The sequence below is a fragment of the Spermophilus citellus genome (genome assembly GCF_964194105.1).
Source record: "Spermophilus citellus genome assembly, chromosome: 6".
NCBI classification, from domain to species: domain Eukaryota; kingdom Metazoa; phylum Chordata; class Mammalia; order Rodentia; family Sciuridae; genus Spermophilus; species Spermophilus citellus.
The window spans coordinates 89,639,227-89,665,275 of record NC_138187.1 but is presented as its reverse complement, the minus strand read 5'-3'; the positions used below and the strand labels follow the sequence as shown (position 1 = coordinate 89,665,275).

The window sequence follows — 26,049 nt, the reverse complement described above, 5'->3', positions numbered from 1 at the left end:
GAGTGGTGTTATGGTTTGTGCTCCAATCTGAAGTTGTATTGCATTTTTGTAGTAGATAAACTTAGGTCCCTTACATTTATCCATGTGAGATTTTTCCTCTTAATTTTGTCATTTGTTTTGCTATGCATTCTGTTTTGTAACTTTTCCAATTGTTCCATTATGTCACTTTGTTTTCTATAGCTGTGTGCTTGTATGCTTTTGATCATCTAAAAGACTTGCATTTTTATTCTGGGTTACCATTATTACATGGCTACAGGATGCCCTTAATCCTCTGTTTCTTTACATTGCCTATTACCTTCTGACTAATTTTCTTTTTCTATTTTCCCTCCCTTTCCTAAATCACCAAATTTTAGTTGATTATATTGTGTTCCTTTGCACTCAGATACCTACCTAAATCTCTAAAATTTTATCTATCAGCTTGAAATATTTTCTGCATTTAAAGATGTGAAAATTATATTCACACGAAGTCCCTTTTCTACTTCCCCCCACTTTTTGTAATTTACACAGTTTTAAAACTGCGAGACTTTGTAATATTTATACTCTTTTCTGTAATGCTAATCTCGGCACGTTTCCATAGCCTTACACTTAATTCAGTGCCCACGGCTATTCTTTTGCAGCACCTCGCCTACGGAGATCTATTTTCAACTGTTGACCTGTAAACCAAGGGTTCTGAACGCCCTGGACCTTTTCTCCTCCTTCCCTCTGGTGTCACTGCCACGATCCGCAAAGCTGACGGAATTTCGAAACCTTGCACCACAGTGACACCTCTTGGTAGAAGAGAAGGCCGGTGGAGGGGAGCGTGCAGTGCGATCCTCCAGCCGGCAGGGGGAAGTGTGACGGGAGCAGTGTGACGAGGCAGCGCGACGAGGCTCCCACGACGCAGATGCAGGCGCAGGCGCAGACACAGACGCGCTCTTCTGAGGCCCGCGCTGCTTCACCCTACGCCGCGGACCGCCCCGCGGACTCAGCAGAGGTTGTGAGCGGCGGTGGGCTCCTACGGTCGGCGGGTTTCCGCCGTGTGCGGCCGGGCTCCGCGCAGCCGCCGCCGTGGCCCATGGGCAGAGTCGGCCAGGCAGGCCGAGTAAGTCGCTCTCCGACCGTTCTGGCCGGGCGGCCTGACAGGATCGGGAACCCGGGACCCGGGGCGGGTGCGCTTTCCCCGGCGGCGCGGGACTTGAGGCCGCGGCTTTAGGCCTCGGCGCCAGGGGTGGGCATATTTTGGCCCGGCGGCTGGATCCGCTGGCGGCCTCTCGACGCTTCGGGGGGGTCCCTGGCTTCCTGCGCGCCGCGTCCCGGCCCCCGGCTCCCTCGCCCGCCACCTCCACTGGCTCCGGGCTCCTCGGGCCTCGCCTCTTCCTCTCCTCCGGTCTGTGTAGATCTCTTCAGGACTGAACGCGTCTTTCTCTTAGGGGGCCAAGTCCTGACGCAGCCGCCCGTCACTGGACCCCAGTGACCTGGACCGCCCCCTCTATGTCCTCGCACAGCCGTCCAGGGCTCGGGGAACGGAGAGAATCGAGTCGCTTCTCTCTAAAGGGCTGCAGATGTTAGCGTCTCTCCGGAAACCGGGACGCTCTTGGACGCGCGAGGGCAGTGGCGGCCCCGCCACTGCCGTGGCCCTGGTTTTAAAGCGGTGTTTTAGCGGTCATGGCCAGTGCTCGGACGGTTTTTGAGCATCCCTGGTCCCCAAGGTGTGCTGTCACCAGGGGCTGCAGGTTGAATGAGCTCTGTCCCTGCTTTGACTTCTGGTCTCCAAGACGAGGCTTGAAAACTCAGGCCTGTTGGTCCGAGAAATAGAGAAATAGAGTGGGATCTAGAAAGGCTTCAGAGAGGAGGCGATGCGTATTTTGAAGCTTGGAAGTGTTTTGTTAAAAGGGCGAAGTGGGGGAAAGATCCCCTTCAGAGAAAATAAGAGCAGAAGTGAAGCACCGCAGGGCATTTTGGAAACTTCAGGTAAGGCAGAGAGAAGGGTGAAGGTGGCCAGGTCATCTCATGGAGGACCTCAGAGGTCGGTAGGGGAGCGCCTTTGAGTAAGGTGCGTTCGTTCTTATTGCTGGAGCCAGACATATGGATGGAGAATTAGGATTTCCTAGATAAGGGCAAGATTCTGCATCTCCTCAAGTGGATGGCTAGATGAGCACTGACTTCCTGCAGCAGGTGGAGGGTGAAACTCAGTTACTCGTTTTAACTGGAAAAAAAAAATTGCCGACATTTTGAGTGGAATAACGAGTTGTAGAAAATAGGAGGCAACATGTTGGTAACCCAAACAAATAACGTTTTATTTTTAGAGTTTAATAAGCGGCGTGCTGCATGCTGCATGGTTTAGGACAGAGAGTAGGTTGTGAGATAGAAAAAATGAAAAAGTAAAACAAGATGTAAAAGAAACATGAACAGAGAAGAGCAGCTTTGATTGTGGGGTTCTGTGGAACCAAAGAACCTTTATAAAGAATTATGAGAAAATCCTTGTACATTCCTAAATGTAGCTTTGTATAAACTGGCATTTTTTCATCTGGTTTGTTTTAATTAACTTCCAGCTTCTCCCTGCACATGAATTTTTCAGACCTCTTTCCATCACTAACCCCTCAAATCCTGCACAATAGTAAATAGAGGAGGCTGTTTTGTTACACACCCAAGTTACAGGTGACTCTTAAGAGGTTTGTAGTATACTCAGGGCTGTTATTTTGGTAATAGCAGAGCATCAGAGTAATAGAAAATACTAAAGTGTGACAAGTGGAGCATAAGAAGAGTAATAGGAAAAATTGTTAAATTCTTTAAAAAGTCATAAAAACTACATGAGACAGATGCATGTTATAGTTGTATATTGGGTGAACATCAAAGTGAACCATGCTTCTTATTTCTATTTCTGTTTCTTTCTGTGTAGGTTTGCCATATTCTTCAGGCTTCGTTTATGCAAGTCTCATTTTATGCTTGAATATTTATTTAGTGATGAAAAAAAAATTTTGTTCTTACCAAGCCCACATCTCTAGGTGTTCAGAACTCAGACCCGCACTCATTATTTAGTTGTATGGTAATGGTAGTTTTCTCTCATTAATTTGTGTATACAATTTAAGTTTTATTACACCAATTCTACTTACCTGTGTCCTTAGAAGGCAGATCTGTAGATCTTACTGTTTCTCTCCATTCTCTGAAACACTTATAAAATGTTTATACAGTGCTTACAGTGTTCCAGGCATGGTGATAAGCTGGAGATATAAATATGAAGAGTTAAAGAATCCCTACCTTTCAGGGGTTCATTGTATAGGAAGAGACAGATGGGTGTAAACCATTAAGCATCAAAACGTAAAAACTGCTGTGTTGTGAATATCTAGTTATATATATCTAAGATGCACTTGGAAAAAATAAGTGGGATGCTTCTGAGAAGATTTCTTCCATGTTCTTGTCTCCTGCCAGTTGGACATGTTATGAAAAACACTTTGCAGCTTAAATGAAATCTTGAAAAGTCATTCTTGTTTAATTCTGGTAGGAACATGTGTATTGTTTCTTCTTTAAAAATTGAGACATACTTGAAAGATGAAGTGATCAACACTTAGTGCTGCCATAAACAAGAACTAAATAGTAGATATTTTAAAGAATTATAAAAACCAGCTACTTGTATTTATTTATATTTGATCTTGGCTTCTTACAGTATATCCAAATGTTAAAATGTTCTGCTTTTTATTCCTTAGCACTGGACTTCATGAAATAAATATGTTATGGTCATCTAAGTAATATTACATTAATTAGATTAAGTTTGGGTCTTGGTAGAGTCTTGTTAATGCACTTACATTTCAATAGTTGCAGTGGGGAAAGTTAAAGTATGGTATATTCATAAATGTTTACTATATACACATCTTAAGAAATAGATGTACTCAACCTAAGTAAATAAATTTATATAAGAAAAGGAAGCAAGGTAATAATGAGAACGGGATTCAGGGGGAAAAAATCACATATGATAGAGTGTGTTTTTTTTTGTCCTGAGATGTTTCTTTTGAAGAAATATTGAGAGATACATATCTAAAGTATAGTTTGGTTTGGGTTGCGTTTTTTTGTTTTTTGGTTTTTTGGTCATAACTTTGTGACTTCCCAGAAAGCATTACTGTTTATATTTGTTTTTTAGACTGCATTTGTCTTCTCTTGCCATTTCAAGAATAAAAAGGGGGTTGGGGTTGTGGCTTGGTGGTAGAGCACTTGCCTCACACATGTGATTTTTGTGAGGTTTGATTCTCAGCCTCACAATAAGAAAAAAAAAGTCCATCAACAACTAGTAAAAAATATTTTTTAAAAAAGAATAAAAAGGAACATATGAGACCATGATTTATTAGGCTTTAGTTTGGTAACCAAGTGAATAAAAAAAGGCTCAAAAGATTAAGTTAGGTGAAAGGTAAAGTCATTTTTGATGTAGGTTTTTTTTTTTTTTTTTGGAGAAGTACAGTGGTAACCGTTGGGCATTTGGTATTGTTTTTCCTTGCTCTGATCTGGTTTTTTTTTTTTTTTTCCTGTTAAAGTTCAGGGATATGTATCTATAAACAATGATTTTTGAAATCTAGGTGAGCTGGAAGAAAAGCTGAAACAAAAGCCCAGAAGCCATTTGATGCAATGATCTTCCTTCTGGCCAAAGTAATTGTTGGCCAGAAATCTCTAAGGAGATGATTGGGAAGGCTTTGCAAGTAAAGTGTGCATTTGGCCTCATTACCTCTTCAGTGCTGGGTTAGACATTGATCTTGGTCTGGGAGTAGAGCAGTGGACGGGACACACTGGATTTTGATTTTCATGAAATAGTTTACAGTAGGATAGTTTAAAATAGGTTTAGAAGTAGATCCCCAGGGGATTCCCTTTAAACCTTTCAAGGCATGATTGTATTTCAGCTGTAGCTGCCAAGAGATGGAGTTCATTACTTTTTGATTTGGCCTTACTGCCTTAAGCCTAGTGTCAAAGTATGACCAAACTTTGACTTTGGCTCTGAAAGCAGTGGGCCAGCCCTGTTGGGGATACAGCTGTCATCTGAGCTGGTGAGTATAGGATAATCTATAGATTTGCCTCCATTTTTATCCCATGTACTCTGCTTTAATAAAGCCAGCTTCAACACTTCTTGTTTTAAAATTTAAATGGAGAAAGTTTGAGTAATTTCAGGGTTCATGAATGAAGAAATGAAAGAAACCTGGAAAAAAAGCAGTTGTTTAATCTTAGAGTACTGACTTCATTGAGCCAGAAAAGCCATTCTGAGCCAGTAAAAGTTTATATGCTCCTTGTTCCCCACCTAAAGCAATGTGGACTAAGGTCAGAGAAGTCACTGGGGTAGCAGCCTCTTAGAGTATCTATAATGGGAGGTCTGAGAAGTAAGAATTCGCCAAAAGGAAACTCAAACTCCAACAGGCGTATGTGTGGTAGGGGAGTGTAAATGTACTGGTACTAATATGCCTGGCCTGACAAGGTTTAGCAAGTGCTTAACCCTTACCATTTCTTTTCCTTTCTTTTTTAAAATTTATTTTAATTAGGTATATATGACAGCAGAATGAATTTTGATTCATTGTACACAATTGCAGCACAACTTTACACTTCTATGGTCGTACACGATGTATAACCCTTACCATTTCTTGTTATTACTATGAATTTCTGTTTTGCAAGGGTATTGTATATTGCAACAATCTTATGTAGATTATTGATTATCTCTGGTTATGAGGAGGTCACAGTATTTAAGATACAGCGCATCTACTCCCTCAGAAATCATAATGTACAAAATTACAGCATTTGTGAAATGATATTTCATCTTTTTCTTTTTTTTCTAGGAATGTGTTTTAATTTTTTTCTTTATTGTGCTAAACCAACTTGGTAGCTGGTCTTTTATATAAAAGTTTCTACTTTTTGCCATTAACTTAAATGAAAGTTAAAATATTGACTGTATATTTAATAATGCCATGAATCTTGAACTTCCATCTTACCTCATTATATTCTGTAGAATTGAAGAATTTTACTCATGAATTACTTGACTACATGATCTAATAGAATTAACTCTACAGGACTGTTTGTGAATATTGCATGAGTATAGTTTCATGTATTATTAGGAACCCAACCTTGGTGATATTAGGGGTCTTGGCCACTCTTGTTGAAGGACCCTGGACCTTTTACCTCTAAAATTTCATGGCACTAATTGTCCATGAAAAGGTTCAGAATCTTTACTGTATTTTATGTTTTTTAATCTCCATACTGCTTCCCTTTCAGCATTAGACTAAAAAGATGTCCCTGTATGATGACCTGGGAGTAGAGACCAGTGACTCAAAAACAGAAGGCTGGTCCAAAAACTTTAAACTTCTGCAGTCTCAGCTTCAGGTGAAGAAAGCAGCTCTCACTCAAGCAAAGGTAAAAACAAGCCCAGAGAGGGAAATCAGAAGTCTGCAGAGCATGTTCCTCATTAGGGTTAAAATAGTTTGGTTTAGAGTGTTCTGCTTTTTTATTGGATAAATAATATGAGATAGTCATGGGGAAGAGGCTTGAAGAATTTAAGATCTCTTTGCTTTTCCTGATTCTTGGGAACTATTTCCTGGAATAAGAATGAAGAAAAATAGTGCTCTCAACTTTTCGGCACAGTGAGAGCACTATTTTGAGAGTTTGTTTATAAATGCTGATTTTATAGCTATGATCCTGACATTTTGGTACTTTCTGGTTCTGGGCTGGGGCCTCAGGAGTGTGAATTCTTAAGTAGCATTCTTTTGGTTTGTTGCAGGTGCTTTAGAAGAAACTCTAGAAAATATTGTATACATCACTGGGGCTCACATGGTTATGAGTGTATGAGACATATAGGTAGTCTTGATGGGAATTGCTTTTATTTTCTGTTGTATATGTGTAGCACATGGCAATATCCTTGAAATAATTTAACATTGAAAACACATATGCTGACTAGGTAGTTATTAAAATGTTACTGTTGAATTTCATTTTTAGGAATGAAAATGGTATTATGCTTTGCTTATTGTTTAAGGGTCCTTATGTTTCAGAGCACACATCCGAATAGAGATTATATTCCCTCTAATGGGGCTAATATCCATCTTTAAGTGATGAAAAGATCTTGTTCTTTGTATTTATATTTGTGTATAAGTACAGATATAAATATTATACGTAAACAAATATGTAGTGTGTCTTTAGTTTTAAAATGTCATGGAGCAGGGAGAAACATATTAAAGGTCTCCTTAAGGTGGGTGCATTGGCACATGCCTGTAATCCCAGTGATTCAGGAGGCTGAGACAGGAGGATCACAAATTTTGAGGCCAGCTTCAGCAACTTGAAAAGGCCCTAAACAAGTTAGTGAAATCTCAGAATAAAAAAGAGTGTGGCTCACTGGTAAAGTGCCCCTGGGTTCAATCCCCAGTACCAAAAAAGAAAAAAAAAAAAGAAAGAAAGAAAGAAAAAAAACCCACACAAGGGAGGCAGTAGTGAAAGAAAAGTTAGAAAAAGTTTGTAGGAGGTACACACTGAAATAGTTACTGATAAAATTATTTCATATAGGATTTCCTTCAAAAATAACCCAGTCTTGGGCAGAGGCGATAGGGCTTAACAGGAAATAAAACTGAGTTGATTTTTAAAATTCTAATTATTTTTGTTTTTCATTTATCACAGCATCAGTAGATACACTGAAGTACTTATATTCGATTGTTCAATATCACAGAGTACGAGTAGGATACCCATAGAAGAAGCAGTCTTAAAATTTGTGTTTTGTCTTGTCTGTTCTGTTGATTAGTTTTGTTGTTGTTTGTTTTTCTCTAAATTTATCACATTACCAGATTGAGGTTTTTTGAAGTTAGGTTTTTTTTTCTTTTTTTTTTTAATTTTTTTTTTTTTTTAGTTGTAGTTGGACACAATATCTTTATTTTTATGTGGTGCTGAGAATTGAACCCAGGGCCTTGCACATGCTAGGCAAGCGCTCTACCACTGAGCCACAACCCCTGCCCCAAGTTGTTTTTTTTTTTTTGTTTTTGTTTTTAACTGTGGATTAGACCTAGGGGTACTTTACCACTGAGGTATATACCCAGTCCTTTTTATTTTGAAATAAGGTCTTGCTAAGTTGCTGAGGTTGTCCTTGAACTTTTCGATTCTCTTTCCACTAGTGTTTTTTTGTTTGTTTGTTTGTTTTTTGAAGAGACATTTGTTTTTTAAAGCAAACTTTCATCCCAAGTAAAAGAAATGTTAGCACAACAGATTTTTAAAAATTTTAAAATCTCTCTAAATTTCATGTAAATTTTGCTTTGTACATAAGGAGCATAATTAAAGTTTTAGGTTATAATACCAGTACCTTTTCATGTATTTCATTCTTTTTTTCCCCCCCTCTTGTGGTATTGAGAATTGAACCTAAGGATACTCTACCACTGAGTTACATTCCCCAGCTCTTTTTATTTTTTATTTTGAAGCAGGGTCTTGCTAGGCTGCCCACGCTGGCCTTGAACTTGTGATCCTCCTGACTCTGCCTCCCAAGTAGCTGGAATTACAGGTGTGTGTCCCCACTTTCACTAATATATTTTATTCTTCAAAGTCTAATCTTTTTTGTGAAATGACTCCAACAGGAAATTGAAAAGTAGAAGCCAACAAAAGATATAACTGGAGAGACTGAGTATAAAACACTTCTTGGAGGTTGGGAGTGTAGTTCTTGCTTACATGCCAAAGTCACTGGGTTCAATCTCCAGTACCATTCCCCCCCCCCAAAAAAAAAATAAAATAAAATAAAACAAAAAACTTATTTATATAATTCTTTTTTGCCAACCTAAAAGTTGACAGGTATTGCACCCATTTTTTAAAATGGCAGATAATTTGTTTCTTCCTGCCCACTGTAGTTCTTCCTTACTTTCTGTGTCTAGCAAATTCCACCATTATTAACTCTTATACCTGCACACAATATAACAGAATAATTTGATCTGTTTCATTCCCTAGTACCTATACTTTAAGAAATTGTTTTTATATGAAGTCTAAGCTCTCAGTGTATACCCACTTCAGTGTTTACTTCAGTCTTTTTAATTTATATTTGTCTTTTTACTTCTCCAAGTATTTTAATGTCAGAAATCTGTCTTGAGGTTTGAGATTTCCAGAGATTTTAATTGGTTAAAAAAAAAAGTTGCTTGATAAATCATTTCTGCTTTCTAATATAAATTTTGAGATTACTGTATGTATGGTTATTTTCTTGAAGGGAAGTTGAACTACATTGCACTGATTCTCAGGCTGTTTAATGAATTACTCAGTGTTAGCTTAACCTAAGTAAATGTATAAAGGTATTTGATCGAGAAAAGTTTACCTGTAGCTAAAATATGGAACTGTGGTTTCATTTGTATCTCTTTTAAAATACATGTCAAATAGAAAAAAAAATAGAAAAATCATGATCCTGATAACCCCCCTGTCAGTTAACTTTTGGTGTTCACTTTATGACTTACATATTTGATCATTGGATTGCGTTTTTTGCATCTGAGTCACCACAATTCCCAGGTACCTGATAAACTGGTAGACGGCATCATACACTGTGTCTGCTGGTGTGATGCAGATGAAATACACTGTCCTCACTTGTGAAGTATTCTGAACTAAAAGCCTTATCCTGAACCAAATCAAACCTTTAATGTCGAGTTTTCAGGAATAACAGGGTGAAGAAGAATAAGTTAAACTAGATCACCAAGAAGTTATTAGATCCAGATTATGCAGCATTTTAAAAGACAGTATCAGAGGAAAAAAAGGAAGGAGAGGATGGTGGTAGTAACTACAGAAAAGAAGAACTGTTCTAAATCAAGACCTTTATAAACCAAACTAGTTTCATAAACTTTGATAGAATCCTAATTTTTTGTTTCAAAAGAAGACGCATATTTTATATATATAATTCAGCTTGGAAAGTCTGAATATGAATTGGATAGGAAATGATACAGAGGCATTATTGTGGTAAAAGTATTTTGGTTTTGTGGGAGAATTTCCATAGTTTTGGGGAACTAGGGGTTTGGAGTCATGATGTCTCCTACTTTTTTTTTTTTACAAACAGTTCAACAAAAATATAGTTATAGGATAAAGAAAACATGACAAAATGTTAACAGAGGCTGAATGTATATGAATAATCATTGTTTTCTTTTTTAAAAAATATTTATTTTTAGTTGTTATTGGATAGAATACCTTTTATTTATTTCTTTTATGTGGTGCTGAGGATCAAACCCAGGGCCTCACAACGTGCAAGCACTCTACTGATGAGCCACAACCCCAGCCCCTATTGTTTTCTTCTTAAAATTTTTTCTATAAGTTCATAGTAAAAGAGGTAGGGAAGGATTATATATCCTAGTGGGAGAGAAAACCCCATTAATCCTTAAGTATCTTTTGCCCATTAAATCAAAACATACCCATTCTTTGTGAAAGAGCCACAAAATTAAGGTGTAATGTGCTACAGATTTGTCATCCTGTGGTTGAAGGAGCTTTCACATTTTTCACATGTAAATTTAAATCAGCGTGACCAAGTTTACTATAAATCTTTCAGAAAAACTGGAGGAAATCTGGTGTTTCTTAACAGACTGTAGAAAACAGTGTATGATTTCCTGGGTGCATTGGCCACTCCTGTGATCCCAGCTACTTAGAAGCCTGAGGCTGGAGGATTTCAAGTTTGAGGCCAGCCTACACGACTAGCTAGACCCTGTCTCAAAATAAAATTAAAAAGAGAAAGTGTATGATATAGTAATGATTGACTAAAAAAGGCTGTTGTTTTGAGATTATGATTTTCATGTCTTAAAAAGTTTTGAGACCAGAAAAAAACATGTTGCAAATATTATGAATTTTATTTTGAAACTTCAGTATACTTTTTCTTGTTTGTGATGATTTTAGAGCCAGAGGACAAAACAAAGTACAGTCCTTGCCCCAGTCATTGATCTAAAGCGAGGTGGCTCATCAGATGACAGGCAAATTGTGGACACACCACCACATGTAGCAGCTGGCCTGAAGGTAAGCCTGTATACCCCTGTGTACCTGTGATCTTGATAACATTATCCTGCTTTTCATACAATATTGTTTTACATGTGTGTTACTCTTTAATAGATTGTCTATTCAATAGGCCTTTAAATAGTATTATTTCCAACTTAGTTTTTGCTTTTGTTTTCTCAATTTAAAAACATTTATCTATTTAAAATAGTTATAGAACAATTAGAAACTAGAGATATGCAAAAAAGAAAAACAATTTTTCAGTCCTACCCTCCAGAAATTAAAAACTTTGAATTTCAGAATGTCTTTCTATTATGTGGCTTCTCAGCATTCTTCTCTAATTTGCTTTTCTCACTTAATATGATCTTCATTCTTTTCTCTAACTTGCTTTTCTCACTTAATGTGTTATGACTAGTCATGAAATATAGGACTGTATGATCCTAATATGTATTGCCTAATATGAATGTACTATAATTTGGATGAGTCGTTTCTAATTTTTGCTGTCATCAACAGTGTTGGTGCTTTTTTTACTATGGATTAAAATAAAGAGGTTTATTAAAATGAAGAGGTTTGAGAAAAACACAAACTCTTCTACCACACCAACCTTTATTATCCCAGTGATTTTACATAAGCTTAAAAACAGACAGACATGGTAAGCTCTCTATAAGCTGGGTTAATAAGGATTAAAAAGGATAACTCAAAATTATTAAAACTGGGCAATATAAAGTACAAAGAATTTAATAAAAACTGTAGTTAAAATATGTCCATTCTTTAGGTATATAGAAATATGTCCATTCTTTAGGTATATAGTTATCTTTCTACAGATGGCATTCAAATAATACAACTGGTAGTTTATAAACAGTCCTGTGCATTGCACAAAATTGCTTGACGAAAAGTAGTCAAAAGATTAATAATGGATAATGCTGTTATTGTTGACTTTTTCCAAGCAAAATACCCCTGCCATGGTCCCTATGTCATGGCCCGTCTCCTCCTTCCTCCATTAGAAAGGGCCAATCAGACTGAGAGACACTGTCCTGGCTGCTTTCTCTCTCTCTCTCTCTCTCTCTCTCTCTCTCTCTCTCTCTCTCTCTCTCTGTCTCTGTCTCTCTCTCTCTCTCCCCTAGGGTTTTTTGCTTCTTGCTTTCATTCTGAGATAGATGGCAGTTACCTCTTGGTAACCTTTTCTGGCCACAGAAGCTGGTGCTGCTTCTGAGGGCTATAAGTCCCTCAAGAGGACTGATACCTCCACCCCCAGTGGAGGTAGCTTTTTGCTGATTCTTAGTCATTTAACATTTCTATTTTTCATAAATTTGATACCTATTTTTTTCTTACTATATCTAATAAAAAATTGGTTCATCATCTTTTTGTAATTGTAATTCTAACACCTATAATATTTTTTCCACCACCACCCCACTTAATCATAAGCATTTTTCTTTCTTCTTACACAGAGTTTTCATGACTGATTTTTAATTGTAAAATATACTGTTAACACTTTAGTGAACTCTTCAGAGAGCTTTTGCTGTGTTTATAGTTATTTTCTTTGGGTTGATTTCCTAAGGTGGCATTTAAGAGATCAGTTATTTCTATGGTCAGTTTGTTTTAGGTCCAGCTTGTTTCTAACAGTAGTCAGTATCACCTACAATATATCAGTATTTTAATTTTACTACATTCTTCCCTCCCCAGTTTGGGGGTTTTCACATTTTAATTTTTTTTTTAATTGAGCAAACTGCTTTATTCTTTTTTTTTTTTTTTTAATTAAAAAAATTTTTAGTAGTTGGACACAGTACCTTTATTTTTTTGTGGTGCTGAGGATCGAACCCACTGCTTTGCATGTGCTAGGCAAGTGCTATACTGCTGAGCTACAACCCCAGTCCTGCTTTATTTAAAGTGTTTGAAAAAGGGTGGTTTAAGTCAGGCATGGTGATGCACACTGTAATCCTAGCTACTTGAGAAGCTGAGGCAAGAGGATTGCAAGTTCGAGGCCAGCCTGGCAATTTAATGAGACCTATCTCAAATTTTTATGGGGGTGGGGTCAATGAGTGCTGGGAATGTTGCTTAGCATTAGAGCATTTGCCTAGCATTTGCAAGGTCCTGGGTCAACCCACAGTACTTTAAGAGATGAGAGTGGGTCATTATTAAGCTTAGCAGGGTTTATAATGTAAAAGTTGTTTCCTTGCAAATTTTGAAATGACCAAAAATCAACCTTCATGTTGACAATTTGTTCTCTTGGGTACATTGTGATAATAGTATTATATATATTGAGTGAGTGACTGTTAATTCACTCTCCAGTCTTAATGACTAAAAAGAAACTTCATTTATGTGCTTGTCTTTTGAAAACATCTTCTATTTGAATACAAATTTATGGCTCCTTTGGGAGCCCCTTGTTAAATTTTCCAGTCATAGGACTTGGATGGTGATTATGGTTATTTTTCTGATCACTTTTACCAGATTATAAAGTTTCCTAATTTTTAGTCATAAGGAAGTGGTTTGCATTTGTTTTTAATGCAGAACGGCAAACCTCAATAGTATAGTACAGGAATAGTTAGATTTAGATCTATTGATATTGAATACAAGCTATGTTGATCATATCAAGCTTTTTAAAAATATTTTTTAGTTGTAGATGATACAACACCTTTATTTTATGTGTTTATTTTTTGAGGATCAACCTCAGCACGTGCTAGGGAAGTGCTCTACCATTGAGCTACAACCCCAGACCTCATATCAGTTTTGATCTCCAATACAAAATACATTTTACAGACAGTTTTCTTGGCTGTGATACTACTGGATAGTGTACTTTCTGAAAGAGGTAAAGACTTGAACGCTTAAGGACATTAATCCTAACCTGTGCTTACTCAAGGCATCTGTGTAAACCAATGAAAGCAACTTATTTTTAGAGATAAGGAAGAGTTATGCTAAGAAAGCTAAGAAAAGAACGTCTGGAGTCTAAGGAAAGTTGTTGCATCTAAGCTCACAGAACCACATGTAGGTTGAAGCTACCCACCCATGGTAAAGTTTGTTTCAATAGTGTGCTTTCTAGTCACTTGTGCCCTTCCTTTTGTTTTTCCAATTTTTTAAGGCTACTCCTATTTCTCAAAGAACAGTCCAAGCTTCTAGAGAAAATATAAAATGCTGTCATATCTAATCTTAGTGAGCCTTAAAAAATTATGATGCTGTAAACAAAATTATGTCTGTGTCAAACTTGGTGCCTGAAATGCAGAGGATTTAGAGCAAGAGGATACTTTCTGAAATCAGTATTATTTCCATGTAAACAGAGTCGAAAGTTATTCTACTGAATGATGACTTTAAGAATGATTGTTGTTCGTGAGTTTTTTTTTTTTAAGTTATTCAATGCTTTTCATAAATAATTTCCTCTCCCTCCCCGACCCCCACCATCCTATACTAGGGATTGAACCCAAGGATGCTTTACTACTGAGTAACAACTTTATTACTGAGTTCCCAGCATTTTTTATTTGGGGGCAGATTTCTGCTAAGTTGCCTGGGCTGGCCGTGAACTTATAAGTGTGCACCTCCTGGCAATAATATTTTTTTGCTTCAAAGAGCTAGTGTTTAAAATTTTAGTTAATGATGGCTTATGTAGGAGTTCCTGATAAATGCCATAGTCTATTAGGAAAATAGTTCTAAATTAAGAGATGGCATTCTCTATCAAGGTTCTGCTGCCACCTAGCTAGGTATGGTGTTCTTAGGCATTTGTTTTCCCTTCTATAAAATTGTATTTGGGTCCTACATGATCTTTAGGGTCTCTTTATCTCATTCTTGACCATAATTCTTTAAGGTAACTTTGAGATATAAATATAATATTTACTTTGATATTTTACCTTCCTCAGGACCCTGTTCCCAGTGGGTTTTCTGCAGGGGAAGTTCTAATTCCCTTAGCTGATGAATATGATCCTATGTTTCCTAATGATTATGAGAAAGTGGTGAAGCGCCAGAGAGAGGAACGACAGAGGCAGCGGGAGCTGGAAAGACAGAAGGAAATAGAAGAAAGGGAAAAGTAAGATTTCACTTGAATTTGGATAATTTGCTGTTGAAATGTTCATTACAATATTAATGAATAAACTTTAGTCCTATCTCTAGGACTGAAGTTAGTAACCATGGTTGATTTGACTAATCAGCAGAAGGAATCACATTGTTTTTAAGAATTTGTTGTTATATCCCACCCTGATAACAAACTACAGCAATTCCTTTGTTGGTGGTGGTGGTAGTTGGGGGGATAATAATGGAGATTGAAGCCAGGACCTTGAGCTAAGCACTCTTCCACTGAGCTACACTCCATCCCAGTCCTTCCAAAGGTTGTGGGGTTTGTTTTGTTTTTTTAAGTAGTAAATGGGCACAATACCTTTATTTTATGTATATATGTATTTATTTGTTTAAAAGTACTTATTTTTTTAGTTGTAGTTGGATAAAACACCTTTGTTTTATTTATTTATTTTTATGTGGTGCTGATGATCGAACCCAGGGCCTCACACACACTAGGTGAGCGCTCTACTGCTGAGCCACAACCCCAGCCCTATATGTATGTATTTTTATATGGTGTTGATGATCGAACCCAGTGCCTCGCACGTGCTAGGCAAGTGCTCTACCACTGAGCTACAACCCCAGCTCTTCAGTAGTTCTTTATAAATGCTAAAAAACTAATGTATAAATTTTGGGTAAGTTAAAAAAATAGAAATCTGATTTTGAAGGATTTTTTTCCCCTATGCTATGACTGCTAAAATTATAACTCTTTGAAATACTTAAATATTATTCTTTCTAGTTTTGAACCAGATGGAATTTTATTATTCCCCCAGTACTGGGGATCATACCCAACCAGGGCTTTGTGAGTGGGAAGCAATACTCTGCTGACCTATATCCCCTGCCCTCAGATGGAATTTTTTTAAACTTACATATCTTTTATTTTTGTTTTTGAAAAATAAGGGTAATGTAGTTGGATTTTTAATTTTTTAAATATCAAATTATTTATATATTAAATGATAATATTTTGTTTCCCATTTGTTGGATCATTAGTAAATATATATCCTAGAGAATTAAAGTTAATTAATTAAGCTATTACTATATTTATATGCTTTAAAAGTCAAGAAAACTTTCTTACAATTTATACTTATGTACCTATTGTTTTTTGCTTTGTTTTGGTAACAGAGATGCCACCACTGAGCCAAATCCCTAGCCCTTTTTAGTTTTTATTTTGAGACATGGTCTCACTAAGTTGCCTCGGGGACTCACTTAAGTTGCTGAGGCTGACCTTGAACTTGTGATCCTCCTGCCTTGGCCTTCCTAGCTGCTAGGATTACAGGCATGTGCCATTGCACCTGGCACCTATTAAGTTTTGTTCAGTTTATCTTTTGAATTTTTCTCACTTTTTATACTTTTGCTACTTTAATCTTAATTGGTTATTTCCAACCGCACCTCACAAATTAATAATTTATTGTGAAAGAGGTTTCAGGTATTTTTCTGGCCAAGAGGAAGTCAAGGTGACTTCATTCCAGCTTCATACCTGAAAATCGATTCATCTGTGATAAGTATTGGTTTCCTTTGTTATCACAGGAGGCGTAAAGACAGACACGAAGCTAGTGGGTTTTCAAGGCGGCCAGATCCAGATTCTGATGAAGATGAAGATTATGAGCGAGAAAGGAGGAAAAGAAGTAAGGCATGAACATAAATAATGTTTTAAACATGGCACAGTCCCTCTGTTTGTTTGCACATTTAATTTGATGAATTGTTCATTTGACATTGTTTCAGGTGATTTTTTTCTTTAGAAACCCAGCAGTCTACAATTGCATGACAGTTTCAGCTTATATTGTTTTCTCACATATTATCCTTTGGGCTTCACAAACTTTCTAACATTTATTTATTACTTTGAAAGTAGCATAAAATTTGTTCCTGTTCTTTTCCTTATTTGCAATGCAGTTATTTTTGCCTCTTTTCTAAAGTCTAGTTGCAGTTCTTGTCAGCACTGAATCAAGACACTATCTCTAGAGCATGTTAGTAACAAACATGCATTGATTTGAGGAAAACACTTGGTTTCTTGGAATGTTGCTTTCTTTTACTTGTCACAAGGGAGACAGGAATTAGCACAAGGTGCTTTTTAAGGCCCCTTCTATCACTAGAATTTTGTAAGCAGAATTATAGTTGTGTTTAAGATATATTCTTGGAGTTGGGGCTGGGGCTCAGTGGTAGTGCACTTACCTGGTATGTGTGAGGCACTGGGTTTGATTCTCAGCACCACATATAAATAAAACAAAGGTCTATCAACAATTTAAAAAAATTTTTTTAACAAAGATATATTCTTAACTACCAGCAGTATGTAAGGGGATTGAGAGAATGGAGAGCTTCTTCTTGTTTTGATTGCTGAGATTTCCTTGATTTAGTTGACTAGTTTGGTTGACAGATTTAAATTTTTTTTTTAGTTGTCAATGGTCATTTATTGTATTTATTTATATGAGGTGCTGAGAATCGAACCCAGTGCCTCACTCATGCTAGGCAAGTGCTCTACCACTGAGCTATAAGCCCAGTCCCCCAGATTTAAATTTAAATGAGGGATTTGACATCTTTTATTTGTATACTAGATAGGAGGCGCTGTTCTAAATACTTTTATAGATAATCTCCTTTAGCTCGCAGGCTCTTTTACCTTCTGCCATTGTAAGAGTGAGAGACCTGGAGGCATGTTTTGCCTTATCCAAGATCTTTTTTTGCCTGAAACCCTTGTTGTAATATGGTATCTTTAACACAAAATCTATGTGAGTAATTTCATGAAGCTTGTCATATTGCTACATATGTAATTCTGTTATATGAACAGCAGTTTGGCTGAGAATGGTCTTCCCAAGCATACAGAAAAGGTGTTTTAGGATGAATTTAAATTTTAAAAATAACCTGTAGAGTTAAAAGAACAAGTTTATGATTTAAAACTCAAATCCTTAAATGTAAATTGTGAATTAAATGCATTTATACTTACCTATATGCTGAGCCCTATTAGCCATTGTAATTTTTTTTAAATGAGGGGTAATGTTAACATTTGTTGAGTGCATCTGTGTATCTATCAGTCGTTGGTGTTACACATTTTATGTCCATTATCTTAATCAACTATTGTTTGTTTTTATTAATATGTTTGGTAGATCTTTGAATATTTGTAGATCTCCTTTTTCCAGTCTAAAAATTGACTCTCTTTCTTGGAAGGAGGTGTGCTTTCTATATTGAGGACATTTTTTTTTTAATTTATTAAACATAGCAAGAACTATAGTTTCTAATAAAAGACTTTGTGTTTGACTGGCTTTTGGCTAACATTAGAGAAGTAGCAGCATTATATTCATGATGTGCACAATAGTCCCACCTTACCACCCTTTCATTTCCTGAAGTTTTGAGTTACTTGTTGTCAACTAAGTTCTGAAAATTACTATACAGTGTCATACATAAGATATTCTGAGAGAGATCATATCACATAACTTTCATTAGAATATATTGTTATAATTATATTATTTAACTATTGTTAATCTCATTGTGCCCAATTTATAAATTAAACTTTATCATAGATGTGTGTGGTATATGAAAAAACATAGTCTTTGTGTGGGGTTCACTGTTAGATATTCATTTGAATATTTGGAATATACCCCTGCAGATTATTGTACTACTATTAATAGTTGATGCTTATATTTTAACCTGATAGTAGCAAATTTTCAATATATTGAAGTTACTAGCACTAATTTGCTTGTCAGGGTCCATCAGTAATCACTCTTGGTCTTAATAACAAGATTGAAAAGAAATATAAGGGCTGGGATTGTGGCTCAGCAGTAGAGCGCTCGCCTAGCATGGGTGGGACCCGGGTTCGATCCTCAGCACCACAACACATAAAAATAAAAGCATTGTGTTGTGTCCATCTACACCTAAAAAAAAAAATAAATAAAATATCTAAAAATTAAAAAAATAAAAAAGAAATATAAGAAGGGTTTTTTTAGGTTCATATTTCTCCTTAAATAATTGCTGTCATTCAGTTCTGTCATTATTATGCATCTATATTGGCTTTAGAGTAATTTCCATTGTAAAACATTTTGTGTTCATGCAGAATACAAAATTGTAAAATTTTAAAATTGTAAAATTGTAGCCAATTTTAATTTGTATTTAAAAAATTATTTCATTGATGGTTAAGCCATATGCATTATGTATAGTTTATCCCTAATAAAAATTTCTTATAATCTCCATTCATGTCCTTTGATTGACAGAGGCAAATGGAAACGATCTCTCTTATCTTTTGGCAATTGCCAAATTTTATGTGGTGCTGAGGATCGAACCTAGTGCCTCATGTGTGCAAGACTCTATCACTCAGCCCCAACACCAGCACCAGCCCCAGTTTTCTGCATTTTTCATCTTATCTTTAGATGTTTAATCTAAAGGTAGATATTAGAAGGAAGGATGAAGTAGCAGCTCTTTTCTGCTTCTGGGAGTATGGTATGGGTGGATAATATGACAGTTGAATTGTATCACAGTTCTTGGGATTCTGGTATCTGAAATGGTTTCCCTCCTTTGATCACTACATTTATGTTTTTACAGGTATGGGAGGAGCTGCCATCGCCCCACCTACTTCTCTTGTAGAAAAAGACAAAGAGCGTATGTAGATCCTTTTCTCCCCCACTCTCCACCCCCCAATACAAATTTTTAACCCAGCTGTGGGAAATCTTAAGCTTGAAACCCTCAGTTTCCTGAATTTAGAGCAGAACAACCTGCACACCACTCCCCTAGCTCTGACCTTGGAGGCTGCAGTGGTTTGGGGCTATTGCTCCCTTACATCCCTGATACTTAAGCCTTTTTAATACTAAGCTCTGAGGCTTAAGTTTTTAATAGAGTAGAATCCATTTTTTTAAATCAATTTTTTTTCCCCAAGCTTCATGTTAGGTTCATTTGGAGTTGAGTATATTCATGACCTTCCACAAGAGGGCAGTGCCTTCCTTTCCGCATTGTTTCAGAACAGGTGTGTGTCCTTTTAGATACTTTGCCAAAACATGCCCTCCCACCGCTTATTCTCCCACTGAGTTATCCAGAATTTGGGGGTTAGTAGTAGGTTTTTAAATATCATGTTGACCATTTCCCCACGCTCTGGGTTGGGCCAGACCTAAGCTGTCATAAGAAAATATAATTATCCATGGTATTTTAAAATATCTGTTGTACTATTAAAATATCATTAAATATCTATTATGTGAAAATAACTGACATATAGTAAACCTCAGTTGAAAACAATCTCTGGGAATGAGGCTAAGCATAAGCATCTGGGTAGTTTAAAGCTTCCTTTGAATTCTAATTCAAAGGGTTGAAAACCCCTGCTCCAGTGTATGGTCCCTGACTCAAACAGCTTTATGATCTGTGAGACTAATGAGATAATAAGTTGGAGTCTTAAGATAGGTACACAGATGCTATGGGAGTCAGCTGAAAATTATATTGTATCTCTTTGGCGCATACAGGAAATCTTAATGATTTACACAAGAATTGTCGTTAAACTCCAAAGGATATGTAACATTTCAGTCGATGTCAGAGGACATTTAATGGGGATATGAACAAGTAGAGGCAGTTAGAATCAAAGGTTATTCTACTTCGGGTTAAAAATATAGAGACTATAAATTGGGAGTTTTTTCTTGTGATAAACAAAAATGTTGGCTAAACCAGTTAAAGATAATTAACTGATAAAAGTACAGTTTCACGTAGTTTTGGTAGTATTTTTGTGAACCTACTTTATTTTTCCCCAATAGTACCCCGAGATTTTCCTTATGAAGAGGACTCAAGACCTCGATCACAGTCTTCCAAAGCTGCTATTCCTCCGCCAGTATATGAGGAACAGGATAGACCAAGATCTCCAACCGGGCCTAGCAACTCTTTCCTTGCTAACATGGGGTATTGGTTTAAGTGTTTTCATTTAAGAAAGTGTAAAAATGGTTTGAGGAACAGTGTAAAATAATGTTGGGGCTGGGCACAGTGTCGCATGCCTGTAATCCCAGCAGCCTGGAAGGCTAAGGCAGGAGGTTAAAAAAAAAATCAATTTTACAAGGCAAATTCAAAGCCAACTTAAGCAAAAGTGAGGTGCTAAGCAACCCAGTGAGACCCTGCCATTCTGGTTTATAGGAGAAACTTGGAGTGTATTCAGTCACATAGTGCCTTGGTCAAGGATTAATGTTCAAGTTATGTGAAGTACATTCCAAGATAGTACATTTCTCCAAAACAACTAATACAGGTTTTGATTGATTTATATGTTCTTATGCCCATTTTTATAACATTTCCAAAAAAAAACTTATGTGATTTAGAGCTTTCTTCAGTTATCTGTAAAGGATAAGTGACATCTTCTTTTCCTCACAAAATAGGTCATTTGTGGTAAGGTCATGGTTATGTACTATTGACTTAAAACCTTGGTCTAACTCAGTGGTACAGTGTTTGCTTAGCATGCATGAGGTCCTGGGTTTTGGGGGTGGGGGAGCAAAAATTGGACGTTTGTTTGCCAGGCTCTAAAAATCAGTTTAAGGTTGGTATTCAGATGAGACTTATGAATTTTCTTAAAAATATCTTTTAGCTTTTGATAGACCTTTATTTTATTTGCTTATTTATATGTGGTGCTAGGAATCGAACCCAGTGCCTCACACATAGAAGGCAAGTGCTCTACCATGGAGCTACATCTCCAGCCCCAAGAATTATGATTTTTTTTTTTTTTTTTGACCCTGTTGGATTTGGCATTTCAGATAAGAGAATCTTTTATATTATTTACTCTGATGCTGTGAAGGGGCTATGAAACAGTGTCACTGACGTATTTGTTTTGTGTTATTTGACAGGATGCTCCCTCTAGTAGAAATGCTACTAATGAGACAGTCAAGTATGGTAATCACAGTGAGCCACTGTACCTCTTTGCATCTGCTTTGGTTCTCAAAACCCTCAGGTAGCTGCTGAGTTAAAGTAGATGACTGGCATTTGTGCATCTCAGGAGCGTTTTGAATTCCTGAGTTTCTTTGTGTTCTATATCCTAGACCTATGTGGTCACTACTAGCCATAAGTGGTTATCAAATTAATTTGAAAAACAAACACTTAAACTTTAGTTCTTTAGTCACAGTAGTCTTATTTCAAGTGCTCAGTAATCACATATGATTAATGGTTACTGTATTTGACAGAGTAGATGCAGAACATTGCCATTACTGGTAAGTTTAATTCTCTTTTAAATAAGCATTAACTTAGTTAATATTTAACTTATATTAAGAAACATGCAGTGTGGCGGGTGCAATGGCGTATACCTGTATAACCCCAGCAACTTGGGGAGCTGAGGCATGAGGATTGCAAGTTCAAGGCAAGCCTGGGCAGTTCAGTGAGACCCTGTCTCAAAATAAAAACAACAAAGACTAGGGATGTAGCTCAATAGTTGAGCATCCCTAGGTTCAATCACAGTACCCCCGTCTGCCCCCCGAAAAGAAAGAAACAATGCAGAGTGGATGGGGCACAATGGTACATGGGCACCCAGTTACTTGGGAGCTTAAGGAGAATTCCAAGTTCCAGTCCAACCTGGGTGACTTAGTTAAAACCTATCTCAAAAAGGATTAGGGATATAGCTTGGTGGTAGAGTGGCATGTGTGAAGCCATGGATTCATTCCCTCATGCTGTCAAAAAGAAAAAAGGAAAGTAAGATACAGTTGTTTCTTTTTTTTACCCCCTTGGAATAGCTTGTTCAAAAGACAATCTAAAAAGAACTAAGTACATAAAAAGGTAGGTACAATTCTAGTGGAAGCAAGGTTTTGTGATTCAAGCTTAAGCAGCAGTCTTTGTTGGAAAGTGCCCTTGAGACCACCAGGCATCTCACAGTGGAAGGTGAAAGGTATTAGGCTGTTTAGCCCTATTTACTTCTTATTTTGAGTCAGGATCTTGCTAAGTTGCTGAAGCTGGTCTCAAACCTGTGATTCTTGTTCGTCAGCCTCCCAAGCTTGTGGGATTACAGGCGTGCACCACCATACCCTAATATAGAAATAATTTCTAAATGTGACATTTTGCTTTATCTTCTAGCCAGTCTTACGCTAGTCATCTTATCTTGCCCTTGGCTATTCCTCCTAAGTACAGTAGATGATCTCATAAGGGTTCTTAAATTTATAAAAATCTTTCATTGGAAATATATTGTTATTTAGAAAAAAATAGTTATCTTCATTATCTGAAACTTCATACTTATATTTTTACAGACCACTGTTTTAAATAAGCCTAGTTATAAGATATGTAGCAGTACAGATCAGGGATAACAGTACTAGAGAAACTAGCATTTCCCTGAGAGTTAACTAAAAGATATCCTGGATTATGCTTACGTTTCTTGTCTTTTTTTTTTTTTTTTTTTTTTTTTGTACCAGGTATTAAACTCACAAATAATTGACCACTTAGCCACATTGCCAGCCCTATCTTGTATTTTATTTAGATACAGGGTCTCACTAAGTTGCTTACGCCTCAGCCTCCTGAGCCACTGGGATTACAGGCGTGTTACCATACCTAGCTTGTATTTCTTTTTATATTTGTATTTCTTTGATCTAAACATCTCCACAGCTTCCATCTGAAGGCCTACTCATTGTATGTGACCTCATCAGGACCTTTGTTGAATTTATACTTTCTTTCTCCAGGAGATTATTGTGGTGTCCAACTTATACTATAGTTGATAATATCTACTGTAAGGACCCTTATCCATTTTCCCCCTCCTAGTGGCACAGTAGCACATAAGATCATGCAGAAGTATGGCTTCCGAGAAGGCCAGGGTCTGGGGAAGCACGAGCAGGGGCTGAGCACTGCATTGTCAGTGGAGAAGACCAGCAAGCGGGGCGGCAAGATCATTGTGGGTGATGCCACGGAGAAGGGCGAGTCTCAAGGTAAGTTCACAGAGAAGTCTTGATCCTTCAACCCAGAGGGAGAGAGATCAACCCTCCCTTCTGGCAAAATACGGTAATTTGTGAATGATGCACTTCTACTTCTGTTTGGGAAGGCAAGAATCTTGAGAATGATCTTCGTTTTTCAGAATAGAGGTAGAGAAAATAAGTTCATACCTACCTTGACTAGACAGAGTCCTTTTAACTTGATAAAATATTTGTTTTCATAGCATTTAGATTAGAGACATGCACATTTTATCAGTGATTATATCTGCTCTACCTCCATCTTCTTCAATAGCTCTTTACTTTTTCCTATCTTTTCATTATAGATGTAGTTGCTCATTTTCTTAGAGATTATTTGCTCTATAAGATCTTATATTACTTTCTAGTCTGTTCTAATTGGTGTTTTTATTTTCATTTGATTCTTATAGTCAATTCTATACTGGGAACATTTGGGAATGAGACAAACATGGCATTTTAAGTAAAAAATTGAGTTGATTTTGAGTTAACTTAGCTGAATTCCCTTTCCTAAAATAGGAAAAAACACTTCTGGTAGCCCTATTGCATAGCTTATATAGGAAGCAGCCAGTCAGTGTAATTGTTAGTACCAGAAGCCAACAGTTATCCCAATATCTGAATTAGCAAGTGGCTAGATAATTAACTGCTTAATGTCCTAGGCTAGTGATCTTGGACTTTAAACTCCAAGGTAAAACTCACCAGTAAGGATTGTAATCCATATGCTCTGTCAGGAAGAGCACAAAGAGCACAAAATTGCAGGTAATGGTAGACACTAGAAACTTCCAGAAAATATTATGAAAACATACCAAAGCAAAGCAAATGTTTTGTAGCAGAGACTGATTGCATAGATGCTTGTATGTCTTAGTGACAAAAATGATGGAGATTGCTGTTGGAATTAGTCATTATAATAGTTCTATAACATGTCTGATGATGTTTTGATACAGATGCATCCAAGAAGTCAGATTCAAATCCATTAACTGAAATACTTAAGTGTCCTACTAAAGTGGTCCTACTGAGGGTAAGAAGCAAAAGAAAGGAACCCCTCCCTGTCTGTCTACCTTGATTTTTGTGTCACCCTGTTCTACTCTATCCTATATGCTTTCACCTCCACCAATGTAAAAGTTAAAAATGAAACTGAAAAAATAATACTTTTGCAAATAATGCCTTTGGGAATCCCATATAAGACTGATTTTTAGATTCGTTTCTAAGCTGAATACAGTGTTTGAGAAGTCAGTGACCAATTACTTTAAAATACTTGAAATTGCTAGAACTTCCACTTAGTTCATACATTTTGGTGCTTGCATAGATGCTCATTTAACTTTTCAAAGCCTAATGTATGTGTAAAGGAATGCCATCTGCTTGAAGGATATATTTTTTATTGTGTCATTTGGGGTTAAGAACAGTTGACACTGAAAAATATTCTTATTTATAAAACTTACATATTCGTAAATTATACTTGTTGAAATTTTTTTTTTTTTTTTTTTTTTTTTTTGTTTATAGAACATGGTTGGTGCAGGAGAGGTAGATGAAGACTTGGAAGTTGAAACCAAGGAAGAATGTGAAAAATATGGCAAAGTTGGAAAATGTGTGATATTTGAAGTAAGAGAGTTTTGGGTTTTTTGTTATTGTTATTATTGTTGGTTTGTTTATAAGTTTACTCCAACACAAATAATATCTCAATTGATAACTTTACTCATTGTACTTTAATTTCTTTTCCAGATTCCTGGTGCCCCTGATGATGAAGCAGTACGAATATTTTTAGAATTTGAGAGAGTGGAATCAGCAATTAAAGGTAAACTGCACAGCTAAATATTAAAGAATTTTTAAAAGTTGAATTTGTGACCCTAATCATTATAATTGAAATGATTATTACTATTTGTTTATTTTAAAGTTATTGTTTAAAGTTAATGCATTGTCTTATAGGATACCTGTATTAACTGACTGTCTTTTTGTTTGCCTTTTAGCTGTTGTTGATCTGAATGGGAGGTATTTTGGTGGAAGGGTGGTAAAAGCATGTTTCTACAATTTGGATAAATTCAGGGTCTTGGATTTGGCGGAACAAGTTTGATTTTAAGAACTAGAGTCATCTCTGATGATCCTTAAATGAGCTGCAGACTGAGCAAAGACAGAAAAAGGCAATGGCCTCTGTGGCTGTTGAATACTGAGACTCTTGGAAGGACTTCTAAGATATATGTTGATTGATTTCTTTTTTATTTTGTGATTTTTTAATATAGTATAAAAATACTTTTAAAAA

General features: G+C 36.6%; 1 protein-coding gene across 1 annotated transcript; it reads left to right on the top strand.

Moving 5' to 3' along the window:
• Positions 1-843: 843 nt before the first annotated feature.
• RBM17 (RNA binding motif protein 17) lies at positions 844-26,049 on the top strand. The gene is made up of 12 exons (XM_081298997.1): positions 844-1,081; positions 6,217-6,354; positions 10,819-10,935; positions 14,757-14,923; positions 16,474-16,571; positions 19,471-19,527; positions 20,661-20,802; positions 23,617-23,780; positions 24,740-24,813; positions 25,296-25,394; positions 25,515-25,587; positions 25,760-26,049. The coding sequence occupies exons 2-12, from the start codon at positions 6,232-6,234 to the stop codon at positions 25,861-25,863; spliced, it is 1,218 nt and encodes a 405-aa protein (XP_081155123.1). The 5' UTR covers positions 844-1,081; positions 6,217-6,231; the 3' UTR covers positions 25,864-26,049.